Source organism: Nothobranchius furzeri, chromosome 6, assembly GCF_043380555.1.
Source record: "Nothobranchius furzeri strain GRZ-AD chromosome 6, NfurGRZ-RIMD1, whole genome shotgun sequence".
Classification (NCBI taxonomy): Eukaryota; Metazoa; Chordata; class Actinopteri; order Cyprinodontiformes; family Nothobranchiidae; genus Nothobranchius; species Nothobranchius furzeri.
In genome coordinates this window covers 61,718,444-61,735,975 of record NC_091746.1, presented here as the reverse complement: position 1 = coordinate 61,735,975, position 17,532 = coordinate 61,718,444, and the positions used below count along the sequence as shown (strand labels likewise).

General features: G+C 43.0%; 1 protein-coding gene across 1 annotated transcript in view; it reads right to left on the bottom strand.

The window, feature by feature from the left end:
* Positions 1-3,906: 3,906 nt before the first annotated feature.
* Positions 3,907-17,532, bottom strand: part of map1b (microtubule-associated protein 1B) — a 28,588-nt gene continuing 14,962 nt past the window's right edge. The window contains exons 3-7 of the mRNA XM_015943033.3: positions 16,966-17,048; positions 16,112-16,252; positions 9,483-14,634; positions 9,175-9,404; positions 3,907-4,283 (exon numbers count right to left, since the gene is read on the bottom strand). Of these exons, the coding sequence (XP_015798519.3) occupies positions 4,128-4,283; positions 9,175-9,404; positions 9,483-14,634; positions 16,112-16,252; positions 16,966-17,048 (5,762 nt within the window). The 3' untranslated portion in view covers positions 3,907-4,127. The remainder of the gene's footprint in view (positions 4,284-9,174; positions 9,405-9,482; positions 14,635-16,111; positions 16,253-16,965; positions 17,049-17,532) is intronic.

The window sequence follows — 17,532 nt, the reverse complement described above, 5'->3', positions numbered from 1 at the left end:
AAGCCGATGGTCCAGAAGCCGACGGTCCAGAACCCGACGCCCCCGGACAAGAACCCGATGCCCCCGGACCAGAAGCCGACGTTCCAGAAGCCAACGTTCCAGAAGCCGACGCTCCCGGACCAGAAGTCAATGCCCCCAGACCAGAAGTCGACGCCTCCGGACCAGAAGTTGATGGAGGTCGACACCCCCAGTCCTGAAGTCGACGCCCCTTCCACTCCTGTGGTCAACGCCCCTTCCAGTCCTGAGGTCGACGCTCTCTCCAGTCCAGAGGTCGACGCTCTCTCCAGTCCAGAGGTCGACGCTCTCTCCAGTCCAGAGGTCGACGCTCTCTCCAGTCCAGAGGTCGACGCTCTCTCCAGTCCAGAGGTCGACGCTCTCTCCAGTCCAGAGGTCAACACTCTCTCCAGTCCAGAGGTCGACGCTCTCTCCAGTCCAGAGGTCGACGCTCTCTCCAGTCCAGAGTCGACGCTCTCTCCAGTCCAGAGGTCGACGCTCTTTCCAGTCCCGTGGTCGACGCCGTCTCCAGTCCCGTGGTCGACGCCGTCTCCAGTCCCATGGTCGACGCCGTCTCCAGTCCCGTGGTCGACGCCGTCTCCAGTCCAGAGGCCGACGACGCCGCCTCCAGCCCAGGGGCCACCACCGCCTCCAGTCCAGAGGTCGTCATTGCCGCCTCCAGTCCAGAAGTCAAGGACGTCTCTGCCTCCGGTCACCGCCAGTCCTGCCCTCATCAGGCGCGGGCCCCCAAGAGCTCGTAGTCGTCTCCTCCTCTGCCCCAGACGCAGGTCCCCGGACTTTACTGGTTCCTACCTCCTCTCCACCGGTCCCTCAGTTCCTCTTGGCCACCCTTCCTGGTCCCCCTCCTCCCGCCCTGCTCTGTGTTCCTGTGGGCGTCTGAGGTCCGCCCTTTCAAAGGGGGGGGGGGGGGGGGGGGTACTTTCACACCCTGTCTTGTCTCCCCGTTCTGTTTAGTCATGTGTCTCTGTTAACTGCTCCCACCTGCCTCTCGTTTTCCAATCACCCAAGCTCCCAGCCCTCATGTATTTAAACCCCTTCAGTCCTGTGTCTCAGGTTGGTTCATTGTTTCAGTAGTCCAGCGTGTTCTGTTATTAAAACCCTTTTGTTAAACTGTTCCTGCTTGTCTGCCTGCCTGCCTTTGCACCCGCGTGTGGATCCTGCCTCCGCTTCACTCACTGGCACGCTCGTGACAAAATGTTATTTCAATTTTTATTTTAAAATGCATTTTTTTTAGTTTTATTCACCTGTTTCTGTGTTCACAAAAAGCTACGGAGATAAAACATTTTTTAAATGGTGAGCAGCAGAAACACGTGTATTTTTTATTCAGATTATTTCTTTACTCATTAATTTTATTAGTTTTATTTTATTTTACAATTATGTCTTGAATAAATAAAGATCAATTTATGGTTATTTTAAAAGGAGAAAAACCGACAACCCCCCAGTGTGGGACACTCGTTTAATGAAAACACTTGCAGTGGTCTCTAGTAGAAATGCATGCCTTGCAAGTCGTACTCTGGGGAGAAAAATATGTGTTTGTTTCAGGAACTAGCAGAATGCCACATTAGTGGAGAGCTTCACACATCAGGAGTTGGAGTCTTTTCCTGATATTTGGACCTCTGACTGGATAACAGCAACACAACTCTAGCGCTAACTCTGTTTGTTTTGCAACTTTGATGTTTTATCTCCACAAATACCACAATCCTGGAGGAGTTCTGCTGTGTGGTGGAGTTGCTAATGCTAACAGTTGGCTTTTTTTAGTTGAGACGTTCTCTGCTGTTTGCTGGAGCCTTTCCCATTGCAAGCCAAGATGGGTGAGCACATGAATGTTAATTGACAGCCTGACGTAGATCTGTCAGGTTTTTCAAATCCTAGAGATTAACCATCTATTTTCTATCAGAAGCTAATGCTGGAGATATGTGTAGAAGGCTATTTTCATGTTCAGCCTGCATGAAAAACTCAAGAGTGCCCAATTATAATCAGAAATAATAATCTAAAACATTTTTTTAGTGATCCATGCCTTTAAAGAGCCTTTATGGAAGGTCCCAAAAGCTTCTCATAGCCCCAGAGCTGCAGATTGCAAACCCCTGACCAACACCATCATGCGCCTGCTTGACATCCGCTCCAAGTCATAACTGTTGTGAGAAAAATGTGAAAACTGAATTCTAAAAATACACGAAAGATTCAAGATTTGTTCACAACAGATTTTATTGTGGCTGTCCTTTAGTAGTGGTTACTCTTACATTAGATCTGCCATATGGGTACAGTAGAGGAGGTGTTGCACACAAACATCAGAAAGCACTAGGAAACATTTTCACTCCAAACTAATCGCTATATAGGTTACATATATGTTTGGGGTAAGGGAAGAGAAGATGCAAGATCACAAGACATATATACCGCACAGCTGCAGACAAACACTGTTAAATTTCCTCCCAGAGAGATTTGAAGGGGGGCAGATTACTAGAGAAGAAGAAAGAGAGGAAAGATAGAAGAGACAGGAGACAGAGAAAAGTGAAATGTCTGTTTGAGGAAAAACTGTCTGTTCGTTTGGCGGGAAGTCCGTGGTGATTTTTGGAGATTCTGCTGCAGGAAAAACTGCTCTGTGGTGGTGTCGTGAACACTCGATGTCATTTCAGGAAAAAGAAGCCAGTAAAATTCCACAGAAAACACCAAAGCCTGTAATCGTTATGCTGTGGTTTGTTGAACATGTCTCCAGAAGGTTGCCTGTCAGAGTTGATTTGCGGCCTTTGTAATGTCATTGTGGTATGAGTCATGTTTGTTCTATAAAGTGTCCAGCTTTAGTTTTACATACTTTCACCTAAAAACACACCAGTCAGTCATTCTCACCTCTGTGTGCAGCCTCCCCATGACGACGCTTCCTCTACAAGCTGCTTTATTGTCATTCTGGTGTATGTTGTAAATATTTAGTAAATATTTAAGGTGTTGCAAACAAAGTTGAGTTTTTTTTTCTGTGACCTTCGTGCCTTTTTTCAGTTTGTGCAGAATAAACACTTCATCATCCAGCTTGCAAAAGTCTTGTGTTGCTTGTTTACTGTTGCCCTTCCTTTCTGAATGCAAGACTGAGCAAATGCAGCAAAAAAAAAAAAAAAAAAACTAACACAACATAGCTCAGATACACCTCCCAACCCTCAGTGCTATTTATAATTATAGTACAACGCTTTAGAAAAACAAGACATTTTAAGGTTTATGAAAATATCCTGCTTCACCAGCTTTATAATGGGATATACTAGCTCCCCTTAGCTTGATTACATAAAAACAGCTGTAAGAAAGAGGGTCAGAGTTCACACCTCAACATCTGTAAATAAAACAGATATTCTAAGGCAGTCTTCAAAAAAAAGCTTTTACAGATGTTATGATCTGTAAAAGCTTTTTACACAAAGGCAAAGGAGATAGTTACTTCCTGGAGCACAGGGCAAAAGACTGGATGGCCAACAAAAACAAATCATCAGAATTAACTTTAAATTATTGCTAAAATATAGCAGCATTAAATAAAAATCAATGATTGAAACACAGATAACTAAAAAAAAATAACTAAAAAAGACTTTACTTATCTTATCAGCTCTCAGACTCATCCATGATGAATGAAATACCAAGCATCATACTGCTTATCATTACCACTTAACAGTCATTATAGGATCATTTGGTATTTAGTTACTCCTCTAATCCACCATCAATCCTTTTACATTCATGCATGACTCCCGAAGGCAGGTGCAGAAGCCGTGTAGCTTGTCATTGGTTAATGCTTTGACTTCAGAATACATCAGATTTGCTTTTTCAAAGGATTTCAAATAAACAATCAACAAATATTGACCATTGGTTTCCAGAGAGAGTTAATACAGTAGAAACACTTTTGTACGTCCTCCAGAACAGGCATAATGGGCGAGGCTGGTTTGTTTAGTTACTTAGCGTTCCTCTTTGATCCAAACCTTTCAGAATCAAAATGATGGAGTTCCTCTCAAAACCTTTCTGTTTTTTATTGGTTCATTTTCATTGCATACATTTATTTCATTCTATGCTTTAGTATCTGATTAGGCTGCATTGTTTGGTTCTCTTATGCAGAAAAACCACCCGTCATGAGATCTTGCAGAACAGAGCTACAGCTCAATCTTACAAGCTGGGAAGGACTCGTCCTGCATGACGACTGTGCTGCTGCTTGCTAGGACCATGATGTTCAGTTCCTGCTGCTTGTCGTGAGTCTCCTGGTACCACTCCCTCATCACGTCCGTGTCATGGGTTGGAATCAGAGTGACCTATACAAATACGAACAAAAAGCCTATTTAAGTTGTCCTTTTTCCTGGATATTAAATTTTCTAATTATGTTCCACAATCACCAAGCTTTAATGACCAAGTTCATAATACATTTTCAGTGGTCCCATGAATGCCTTGTGAGTCGATGTCTGTGTGTAAAAAAGCTCTTGCCCTCCTGTTTCAGGAAGTAGAAGTGAGCCACAGCAAAGGTGAGAAGGAGACGGCAGCAGAGGTGTGACCAAGTCACTGCTTTGCAAGTCACAAGTAAGTCACAAGTCTTTCCAGTCAAATCTCAAGTCAAGTTCAAGTCAAGTCCAAAGTCGATGTGGAAGTCCAAGTCAGGTCAAAGTATTTAACTTTGAATTTTCAAGTCATCTGTCCAACTTCGATTTAATGACAATGATAATAAATAAATTCCAGAAATAAAGCTTCTTAAAGTTTCATTTATTTGCTCAAACAGCAGAAAGTGCAACTGAAGTTGATTATAAACAAAGTGCTACTGCATTTAGCAGTAAATCAAACCCAGAACGAAGTATGATTCATGATTTTTGCCCATGTCGTGCCACTTTTGTGCTAAAATATCAAATATGCTCAAGTTAAGTCATTGGTGTTCAAGTCCGGCTCAAGTCATAAGTCTATAGATTGCATCAAGTCAAGACAGAAGCCTTTCAAATAATGACATGAGTCTGACTCGAGTCCAAGTCATGTGACTCGAGTCCACACCTCTGGACGGCAGGATCTGGAGTTATATTTCCTAATATTTGGACATCGCCTCTGATTGGGCAACAGCAACCCATCTCTACCACCGACTAGATTTACTTTGCAATGTTTTATCTCAATAAATAACACAAGCCTGATGGAGTTCTGCCGTGTTGTAGAGTTGCTAACAGTTAGCGACTAGCTGAGATCTCTCCAGGACTAAAACAACAACAGCCTTCTCTGTCATGAACCAAGATGGGTGAGTTCTTTAAAGGGACTTTTCGTACTTTTGAATTTTTATGCTCGCGATTGCCCCCTCAGGCCAAAAGCGTAACGGCAGCTTCAATGGTAGGCTCGTGCACGAGGCGCGTATGCTGTACGTGCACACTCCTTAATGAAAATAACAGCTGAGACAGTCACGTGTGTGTGTGTGGCCCGGAGGACAGAAGAACACAGCAAATTAATAAAAATAATGGGCCTCTGTCTCTGCAGCTGCACTTTCTCGTAGGCCGGCTGAACGTGCAGTGTGTGTGTGTGTGTGTGTGTGTGTGTGTGTGTGTGTGTGTGTGTGTGTGGCCCGGAGGACAGGGGACAGGAGAACACGCAACTAATTAATTAAATAATTTAGTTCTGTACCTTTCTCTTCAGCACAGCCAACAAAAGTTTATGATGGGTCAGTCCTCCTGCATGCTCAGATCATTCCCTTCCCTTGCTTGAAAAACTGTTTCAAAATGAAAGTTGAACCCACATCTTTTTTATCCAAGAATTCAATGCCGTTAGGCGCATCTCAAATAAAAATGTGGGCGTCTTATTACTGTAAAAAAATTATCATTAATATAAAAAAGAAACTCCAAATAACAAACTATGCTCACACCCAGAATTGAACGCAGGTCTTCTGCAAGACAATCAGACATCTTACTAGGTGAGCTAAGGCGCCAGTGACATTCATTGTATCTATTACATTTATTTCCTGAAACAACGTCAATCCAAAGAACGGTTCGGAGCGAAAATGGCTATTTTGTTGCTAATTTGCAGGAAATATCTAGAAGAAAGTTCTACAGAAAGTGGCTAAGGGTCCTCAGAAATGTAGCTAGGTTCATCACTAGGCGTTAGGAACAGCAACAAAGTCGCTGAGTTGGCACTGCCTCTCTCTCTGCTGCTAAAGCTACGGATAGCAAATGCTACAGGCTACGCCTGAGCGTGAACGCGCATGAAGCAGCCTGCTCGACCCGAGCAACTCTCTTTTTCTGTGATTTTACAGAAAAACAGGCAATCACAGTAAAAATGCCAGGGCTCATTCTACAGGACCAGGGCATTGCAGGAGAACGTATGAAGAAGAAATGTATTATTTCTATACATGTTTTGATTGTCAAACTTCCTTATAGTCCCTTTAAGGCTAATTTTCAATATGACATAAAATTTCCTGGACTTTTCTAATCTGAGCGTTTCCCATCTGTTTTATATCGGTGGCTAATGTGTGAAATAGGGAAGGGGACCATTTTCAAATTTAGCCTGCATGCTAAACTCAGAGTAACTGATCATATATAGGAAAATAAGTTAAACAAGAGGCCTTCGCAGCGCTTTCGCTGCTCGGGCCTAAAAAATGTTTCTCAGTGAACTAGGTCTTTAACAACCAGTTCATGTAACCAATGTGGCCATAAACAAAAGGTTTTTGAACAAAGGATGCTTATTTTTAATTAGGGATGCAGCATCGATCTAAGTGTGAGGCATCATCGTTTTAATCTGCTCCAGCAGTTAAATAAACTGTTTAAGATAACGTTAGCTTGATATGTTAGCTTCCATTGCCACCAATGTTATCGGCTAATGGTGCGTTCGCTTTCTCCTTGGAAATTCTAACTTCCCAGTAAGAAAAATCAAATGTAAAAGTACGGCAAAAGGAATGAAGATACAAAGTAAATTTAGTTCACAGTAAAGATGTTTGCTTCAGTTTAATTATCAGCTTACAAAACTACAAGGACAATGTTAAAATACAAACAGTTGTATGTTACTTATCGTGATATTTATCAAATATGTTTACATATTGAGAAAAATATATATTTAATTATAAAAGAGAATTAAAATATGAAACACTCAAAAGTATCGAAAATTGGTACCGTTATGTACCGGTATCGATTCCTAGGGATGCTCGATGTTGTCTGACTCTTAATTTACAATATTGACATATAATGATACCAATATATGTTGTGTCCCCCTCTCATAAAAAGAAAAACTATTTGAAGTTTTTAACATCACATATCTCCTAGCATGTGCAAAACCACAACTACAACACCAGCTGAATGCCATTGTGACTAGGTGTGATGCTAAGATGTAATTAGTAAAATATTTCTCTTTTTCTGTGTATTGCATTTACATTGATAAAACAATTATAAATGTCTTTAAATTTAAAAAAGCTAATTTATACTTCATTAGCTGTGCCAAATGAATTAAAACATCTCAAAAACTTTACCTCAAATCTGTCATGTTTTGGCATTTTAAGAGAGGAGGGAAGAAACTGAAGAGTTTGATTTATAACAAGTGTATGGTATGTAAAAGGTGTGTCATTAAAAGACTGAAAACTGATACCGATATTCTCATCTCCATCCATCCATCCATTTTCAGCCTCTGTGGGAGTCCTAAGGAGTTCCCTGGCAGGCTGAGAGACATAGTCCCTCGAGTGTGTCCTGGGTCTTCCTCCTTTAAGTTTTCTCCCGGCTGGACGTGCTCAGAAAGCCTCACCAGGGAGGCATCCTTACAAGATGCCCGAGCCACCTCAACTGGCTCCTCTTGATGTGGAGGAGCAGCGGGTCTACTCCGAGCCCCGTCCAGATGACCGAGCTTCTCACCATTTCTCTAAGGGAGAGCCCGGCCACCTTTTGGCCGCTTGTATTCGTGGTCTCGTACTTTCGGTCATTACCCAAAGCTCATGACCATAGGATGAGCGTTGGATTGTAGATCGATTGGTAAATCGAATGCTTTGCGTTCTGGCTCAGCTCTCTCTTCACCAAGACAGATAGTTACAATGCCCACTTCTCTGCAGAAGCAGCCCCAATCCACCTATCGATCTCACACTTCATATTTCCCTCATTTGTGAACAAGACCCTGAGATACTTAAACTTCTCCACTTGGGGCAGGACCTCATCCCTGACCCATTAGGCATTCTACCCTTTTTCAAATAAAGACCACGGTCTCAGATTTAGAGGAGCTTATTCTCATCCCAGCTGCTCCACACTTGGCTGCGAACTGCTCCAGCGATAGCTGGAGATCACATTCTAATGAAGCCAACAGAACCACATCATCTGAAAAAAAGCAGAGACTCAATCCACCAAAATGGTTCCCCTCAACACCTTGGCTGCACCTAGAAATCCTGTCCATAAAAGTCATGAACAGAATCTGTGATAAAGGACAACCCGACTTACTACAATGCGAACCAAGCTCTGACACCAGTCATACAGGGACCTAACAGCCCATATCAGAGGGCCTAGTGTCCCATACTCCCAGAGTATCCCCCATGGGCCTCCCGAAGGACACTGTCGAACACCTTCTCCAAATCCACAAAAACACATCTAGATTGGTTGGGCAAATGTAGTTCTTGCTGTCTTGCTCATCCCCATCAGTGTGTGAATGTGTGTGTGAATGTGTGTGTGAATGTGTGTGTGAATGAGTGAATGACTGATTGTGTTGTAAAGCGCCTTGAGGGGTTCCAGGACTCTAGAAGGCACTATATCAAATACAGGCCATTTACCATTTACACCACACACAGTGGAACAAAAGCTGCCAACCGTGGTTTTCTAATCGCTATTTGTGGGTTAGGGTTAAGGTCTCTCATGTCTTGAAAATCATCTGACAATTTAACAATCCTGCTGTGTGTTTAAAATGATTACACAATCATTGGTCAAGACCAATTTGGGGCAAAACAGCCTTTAGACATTTTATAGTCTACATCTGAAAAGCCACAATCAACATTGATTCCTGTGAAATGAGAGGAAAACCAAAAAGAGAACTGTTCATTTGAATGTTTTACAGTTTCTGCTCACTTAAATACACTGGGGCAGAGGCGTTGACGGAAAACAATAAAACACAATCAAATAAATGTGCTCATGAAACAAAACCATCTAATACCAAGCTCATAGTTCCTTTGTTGAACTTAATTTTGTATTTTGACGAATGGTTTTTACTCCAATGCTCAAAACGTACCTGCATGTTGTTTCCCCACTGGGACTTTCCTTCGAGCAAAGCATCAAGGACAGCCCGGCTGGGTTCCTGAGCTGTCAGATCGTTGCCGCTGACCACATAGTAAGAGGATCGGACATGCTTAAAGAAGTCAGCGTTCACATTTTTGGCACTGCAGTGATTGGGGATGTAAACCAAATCCATGTACATAGGAGGACAGTTTGAATGAGATGATATTTTTCCACCTCCAGGTCCTGAAAAACAAAACAAATTTCTCCTGTTTAGCATTTGAAAACAATAGAAGAAAACTGATTAAATATAAAAGTGTTCACCTAATGCAGTGGTTTTTACACCTTTGGATGCAGAAGTATTGGTTGCATTTTTGGCATCTTTCCCTTCTCCACCACTTTTCTTGGGAGAAGCAGTCTTTGAGTCCTTAACTTTGGACAGGCCACTCTTTCTAGCTGGTGATGAGGACTTTTTCGACAGCTTTTTCTTACCGGGCTTGTCTCCTCCATTCGCATTAGGATTGTGAACATTTTCTTCAGCCTTTAGCGCTTCTGGATCCACCATACAAGCATCATGACTGCCTGAAAATGGAGCAGAATCCCTGAGTGCCACTGGAGGAGGATCGGCCTGCCTGTAGGTCAGAGTTCTGTCAGTAGGTAGGGTCTCAGAGTCATCTTCAGAGTCAATGTTTGCGTCTGCTGTGATGGAGGGGCACTCTTCTGTTCCTGGTGGTACATCTGAATCTGTCTGTGAGGGAGCAGATTCACTAATGGATGTGGGTGGAGTATCCTCACATTGCTTGGCAGGCAGCTTACCTCCTGGAGGTGGAGGACCTTCCCCTGACTTGACCAGAAGCTTCTTCTCATCTAAAACATTTTCTTCATTTGTGAAATACTCAAGAGGGCTTGGATTAATGAAAGAAGGAGATAATTCAGTCTTGGGATGACGGTACTCACAAGAAGTGACAAGACAGAGGTCAACATCTGTCTTAGATGCAGCACAAGGACTTTTCTTTGTGGTGTCTGGTTCCTTGAAACCACAGCAAGAACTGTAATCGAATGGATCAGAGGACAATTGTAGCTGTAAAGGAGAAGGAACTTTAGGACTCACAGGAGAATCGTTTTCAAGGCTCAAAGCATCACATTTAAAAGGATTTGTTTCCTTTGCTGGGGAAGGTGTATTTCCTTTTGAAAGATTAAAAGACGTAGATGGGGAAGAAGGTTTTGGGGGTGAGGGTGACTTGTCATATAACTGCTGTGAATCAGAGTTAGTTGTGCTCTCCACAGATTGTGAGATGGGGCTGGGGATGTCTTTAGCTGGAGGACCTCCTAACACAGGAGAAAGATGAGGAGAATGGGTGACCGATGATGCCTTTGGGGAGACTGGTGACATATCTGTTAGTTCTACCTCTGCATGTGACATCTCTGCCATTTGGCAGGGGGTTGCAACAGAGGGAGTTGACTGAGATGCATCAGACGGAGTTGCAGAAGTGGCACAGACTGATTCATTTTCCTCAAAATGACAAGAGTTTTCTGCTGCAGATGTTCCCCCTCCTGCTGCTCTCAGGTCTGCTCCATCAGAAAGAGTGTAATCAACCTCAGTAGGGCCATTCTCTGTTGCATGTGAGCTGCTGCCCAGTGACTGATGTTCTGGAGATTGCTTACTAAAGTCCAGAGTTAAGGAGTGGTCTGGGGACTCTTGGCCAAACTCTACAGACATTGCAGAATGTTCTGGAGATTTTGTGTCCTGTAACTGAGCCTTGCTTATGGTCTTTGGTGAGTTTTCTGGAGAGATAGACATAGGCCTTGGACTATCTTCTTTGGTTGGAGATTCCTCAGCCTCATGTAAGGTGGTTGGAGTCTGAACCACAGAAACAGATAAAGAGTCATCGACTTCTGTTGAGTGAGGAGAGCCCACCTCAGCATGAAGGGAAGGAGAACCAGTGGTTGGTTCAGGCAATGAGCTGGTGGCCAAGGAGGCTGTGGATGCTGAAGCTAGGTGTGAAAATGTGTCTTCTGCTACCACTTCTTCCAGTGGAGTTTCAGACTTCTCTGATGTGGTGCCTTCTGAAATCGACATTTTATTGTCTTCTTTAAAAGTGGCAAAAAGATTGGTGTCAAATTCATGCTTAGTCAATGGTACAGAGGACATCACTAAATGATTCTTTTCAACAGATTTCTTGGGATCTATATCAAAGGGTGACTCCTTTGTCCCAGGGGACTCTGGCTCAGTGTGTGGTGTGCTTTTTGGAGAAGGAACTTCCCTCTCGACAGGAGAAGAGTCCTCTAATTCTGTTTCCACAGGCTCGGGGGTAACTCTGTTAGAGGAATCCTCTTTATCACTTTCGACCTCCACAATGACTGGACCCTGTGACTTGTCTTCTGTTGCAGGCGGTAGGATGTCCACTTTCTCATCTACTGGTGACTGGTAATAAGGGGTGTGCCCCGATGACTGGGGTGAATTAGCTTCTTCCAGTGGTTTGTCATCTGGGCTTTGAGATGAATCAGTTGTTGCTAGAGTGATATCAGCCAGCGTGGATGACAGTTCTATTGGAGCATCAAACATGGCTGGAGATTCAAAAACATCCTTGGCTTCCACTGAGGGAGAACGAACAAAAGGAAATGTTGTGGACACTGCACTTAGCTTGGCTGGCTCAGCATCATTCTTCTCATGTGACTTTAGATCAGAGTGGACTTTTTCAGCCTTCTCTGTTGAGGTAAACCCCTCACAGATTTTATCCTCTTCTAGGGATGAAGGGGGCGATATTGAAGAAGCAGAATGGTCGTAGTCTCGGCCTTCCGTGGCATCACTCTGAGAGTGACTAAACTCTGGTAGATCCTGAATTGGTGAAAGCTTCTTATCAAACTCTCCTGACGCTGACTTCCCCAACCTGTCTACATCCTCAGATGGAGAGGCCGTCTCATCATTGGTGGCTTCGTCACTCATGATGTCCCTAGGAGTCAACATCTCATCCAGTGGTGTTGGGACGCTAGATATTTCAAGAGTGGATTGCGTGTGACCAGAAGTGGCCGTGAACTCATCAGGGGGTTCACCTCTGTTCTCATCATCCGAAGCTGTGGAGCTCTCAAAACCAACTGTAGGCATTTCATCGCGGAAAGACGCAGCAGGAGAAACTGGAGAGGAAATTTTGGGTGAAGCTGATCCAGGAAGAGTCTGCCTCTCTGCTTCTTTAGGACTTCCAAGCTTGTTTTCTACGTTCTCATTAGTCATGCCATCACTGTCCTTACAAATATCTATTTCTGTAAGCTCGTCATGGTGTTCCTCTGTGCAATGCGTGAGATCACTTTCATCTGCTTCCTCTTTTTGCGGTTCATAAACCTCCTCCATCTCCCCCTTCTCTTCATAATCACCTCCTTCTGATGTCTCCTCCATTACGGTGCCCTCATCTTCAAACTTCTCACAAACGCTGACATTGACTTTTTCCTTCAGAAGCTGTTCGTCTGGAGTCCATCCACTGTCTCCTTCTGCCTCTGTTGTTGTTATACCCTCATCCATAGATTCCAGTGCTTCGGGAGACTCTTTGTTCTGTACTGTTTGTTCCTGTTGGATCGCTGAAGCCTCTCTCTCCTCATTTTGATCTACAATAGCTTCCTCCTCAACTAGCTCATCAGCTCTGAGCTGCTCAAAGTCTTTAGTGAGGTCCTCTGGTGAGGACATCAAAGATCTTTCTGCTTCTAGATCCTCTGTAACAGCAGCAACAGCTGCAGCAGCAGGGCTTACTGGCAGTTTGCTATCTATCTTTGTCTCTTTCTTCACTGCCTTTGACTTTCCTTTGTCTTTTAACTTCGAGAGAGCTCCCGATTCTTTCTTTGATGCGTCCTCCTTTTTCAGTGGCTTTGGTTTGATATTCCTTTCTTCCCCTGCAGTGGTGGTCTTTTTTATGTCCCTGGAGGACTTTTTGACATCTTTCTTTTGTTCTTTCTTTTCTTCCTTTTTGTCTTTCATAGGGGAATCTCTTCTGATGTCCCTTTTCAGAACTTTTTTCCCCTCCTCTTTCTTTACTTTCTCCTCCTTTCTAGCTTCAAGTTTGGAGGCGTCATCTTTTTTCATGGGTGCTTTGGTTTCTTTTTTAGTTGTCTTTTCAGCTTTGGGTTTAGCTTCAGGTTTTTTGTCCAGCGTTTGGTTTTGGTTGGACTGATCAGTTTTTGCTTTAGGCTCTTTCTCCTGTGTCTTTGCCTTGTCTTTTTTCAATGGAACTTTTTCTTTTTTGTCTTTCTTTTCTGTTTTCTCTTGAGCTGATTCCACGTCAGTCTTTGCCTTCTCTGGCATTTCCTCCTTTGAAATCTTCCTGATGCTTTTGATTGTGGATGGCTTTGGGGTAGATTTCAGGCTCTCTTTACTGTCTGTTCTGTGCTTCATCTTTGTTTGCTTTAGCGTTGGGGTTGATGGTGAGCTAGAAGACAATGCTTTTTGAGTGACAACTGGCTGTTTCAAGAAATCTAAATGCTTAAGTTTTTCCATCCCCTCAAAGATGTCATCTTGGGTGGCGTTTCCAGAAAAGAGAACTCGCACAACCTTTTCTGAGGGGTTTGCAGGGTGCCACACAATGAGAGAAGAGATAGAAGTCAAGTAAGAAAGCGGAAACTCAGATTCTTTTCCATTTGGAAGCAGAATTGAAGTAGTGTCTTTTTCACTGCCTGTCCACTGCTTCATGAAGTGCTGCATCTCTTTGCTGTTCTTAGAAGGATTGAGAACATACATTTCAAGCATCCCAACACCCATTTTCTGAAAAAGTGTGATTGGTTCTATGGTGTTTCCTACAGGCCTTTGCAACGTCTCAATCCTCAAGCTGAGCTTGTTCAAAAACTGCTGGGTGAATGCTGCCTCATCAACATTCCTGCGCACCCTGTAATTAGGTCCAGGATGATCCAGGTTTTCAGGAAAATTCACAAACACAACACCAATATCTGGAGAGATCATGTTCTTCACCCAGTCACTGTTAGCTGTGGAACCCTGTGATTGTTCCTCCTCGAGTTCCGCAATCTTTCTCTGCAACATGCTGTTGATGCCTGGCAAATTGTCATCGCCGATGTGGGTCAGGAGGATGGAGTCCACCCGATCTAGATGCCTTACTAGTTTCCAGAAGCATGACTTCCTGTCTGAACCACCGTTGATAAGCATGTTGAATCCATTAACGGCAAATAGAGCAGAGTCACCTCGACCACCAGGGAAAATGTAACAGCACGGTTTGGAGAGTTTGAGAAATCCACCTGAGGTCGGAGGTTCTAACATGTCAAAAGGAGACGGGATCTCTACTGATTCCGACAAATACTCTGTGAACTCTGAGAGGCCCTCCATTTCAGGGAGGATGAGAGTGGAGTTTAGTTTCATGTTGATGAAGTCTTGCAGGTTGTGTTTGTCCAAGTTGGAGTTTTTCCAGTCTCCTTGTTCAGGACAGGAGAGTGTAAGGTTGGCTTTGTTTGCTGGGTGGATGGTGCTGAGCAACTCACCAATCTGTGCATGGAAAAATCAAAGGATTTTTAACAGTTTTCAAATGATAACTGATGTTTCAGATTCAGTGTGTTTCTGTTATTATTAAAAAGAAGTTTGTTTCTCAAAAAACAATAACTTTTTCTCTCTGAATTCTGCAAAGTACTTTCATATGGATGTGTGAGTGTACGTGCATCTGTTTTGTCGTGCAGCCAATTGTCATCTGTCTTATTTTCCTAAAAATATATAAAAAAACGAATAGGCTTGTTTCCACTATCAGAACTTACGGGATATTTTACCGGATGTTATGTGCAAATATGTATTGGACCAGGCCACCCTGACAGGACCACTTTCAGGGTGGTATTGTAGTGACCTCCGACATTTACATATAATTCATATTTTTACTGTGATAATGATCTGTAAAATACATTTTGAGAAAAGGACCGTCAATGTGATATTCTGCAAACTGTAAAACACTTCTACCATGAGGTTTAGACAATCACTCTACTCAGAAAAATAAACCAACTGAATTGTAAATTATTAGATTATCATAAAACAATTAGGAATTATTATGACACACTGGAAACATAAGAAAACATCAGAAAATATTGTAAAGATCAATAAGAAGTTGCTATCAGAGCTGTGTAGACTTAAGCCTGGTTATATACCATGAGGCACGCACGGACATTGTCCTACATCGTCCCAAGTGGGACTCCCACGTCTCCCAGTTTGGCAGGCGTAGCTCAAACGTTTAATGAGCACTGATAGAACAAATTAGTCAATTAGTTAATTCTGTGTTTTCTATCTAATTTCATTTTTTGTGATTCTTCATTATACACAGAGCAAAAAGAGCTTGTTCTTACCTCTGAACGATATTGCCCTCTACTGCCCGCGCCTTCTTGATGACTTGATGACCAAGTCCCATGAGTGGTCCAGCGTGTATACTCCTTTGTCCCTGTTCATGGTCCTGGGCCCACGTCTCCTTATCTCAATCGCTTCTTTGATCCACCTTTTGAATTTTGGAGAAGGCGCGGGCAGTAGAGGGCGACATCGTCTCTGCTGCCCGCAGATAAACTGAAGTGATGCCTCCAACATCGGCGTTTGCTCTGATGAAGGTGGCAGTGAATCGAAACATGTCGGCAAAGGTAAAAACAAGCTCTTTTTGCTCTGTGTGTAGTGAAAAATCATTAAAGATGAAAACTAATATTAATCTCCATGGTTGTGGGTGTCTTTTGCTGCTGATCTGTGATGTCAAGTCACTCACTGACAAAGGTTGTTAAGGTCTTAGCAAATTCCTTAAAGGGTCACTTTTGTAAGGAGACACAACAACTGAAAGGACGAAGCCATCATACTTTCCCTGTCACCTCCCCCCTCTCAGAAATGTCCCAGAACTCATCTAGTGGAAACAGAGTTCATGTCCTCAAGTTATTGATCCAAGTCAAACGGTGATGTAGATGTCAACTAGTCACGTGCAGATGTCTTTTCCTGCATGTGGACTCACCTCTTGATCAGTGAATATGTCTATGAAACTGAAGAAGGAGAAAGATCCAGACTGAAGAATCAGCTCCCCGGATTTTTCAGAGCATTGTCCCGCCAGCACCAGAAGCTTGTGCCTGGCGGTGTCAGAGATCATCAAACGAACCTGCAAATTAAAAGAGCAAAATAACATCTGAGATGACTGGAGTGAGGCTAAAAGCATAAAACGATCCAAGCGTTTGAAAGAATATGAAAAAAGAACACAAGCAGCAGGAGTGTTCAGTTTAGTGATTTATTGTAACTGAGGCACCTCCGGTTTTGTGTCGCTGCCGTCCATTAGCTAAGTAGCTGACTTGTGCTCTCACGATTCACTCTGCTAAGTTTCCTTTTATCCATCTGTCTCTGCCTCTCCCACTCTCTGCTGGTCTTTTATTCTACTCTAGCAGCTTCAGCTGTTCTGGGCGACTGGCTCGGCCGGTCCTGCTGCACTGTGAGACATTATTAATGCACATTTGATGGAACACAAGACACAGGAGGACACCATGTTTCATCTAGACTATTAAATCTCTTCCCTTATTCCAATCTAAGCACCAAACAGCACAAATTAAACTGTAAAAGACAGCGCTAGCTGTTCTGACAGTAACTGGATTACAGTGTCCCAGATATTTAATTTCACCCATGCCAGCCTGCAACATCAAGCTGAATACAAACCCTTGCTATGCTGTAAATTGTCTTTAAATGCCTAAATAAATGATTGTGTGAAACATCATTTCAACTGGGGGAAAATTTAGGTAAAAATATCTATGAGTGTCTGATGAGAGAAAGCTTAAATAAGATGCTGTGACTGCACGAGACGCTGTCAATAATATAGTTGCTTACCTCAGTGCTGACAGCTTCATCTGAAGGGTTAATGAGCACCACCGTCTCCAGGACATTACTCTTATGGTGAAGAATTCTTTGCCCTGAACACAAAAAGAAAAATCAATAAGTAAAAATAAATAAATAGACCTCAGTACCGAAGTTGAAAAATGCATAAGGACAATAAAAATCTAAGCCTGAGGCAGAGACCCCCTTCTAACCTGAAGGGGGCATACTCACCTTTTTTCACTTGAGAACCGGAGAGGCTGAATCAAGAAAACTTACTTTGTATTCACCAGATCTACTAAACTACAAAAGACACAGCCACATGATAAACACTCACAATAAAAATATATTATATTGTCTTTCTTTTTTATGTGATACCCTTCTGCTATGTTTAAATCAATGAGGAAAATCAGGCCTCAGCCAAACGTCTCAACTCAACACTTGTATCAAATCTTTGATGAAACTGAGATGGTCCAGCAGCAGCTGTATGACTGTGTAAATATTAACCTCATTGCAGAGTAAATTGTCATCACGAAGATGGATGAAATCTTTGGAGAGCGAAGAGTAACACCTTATCATCTG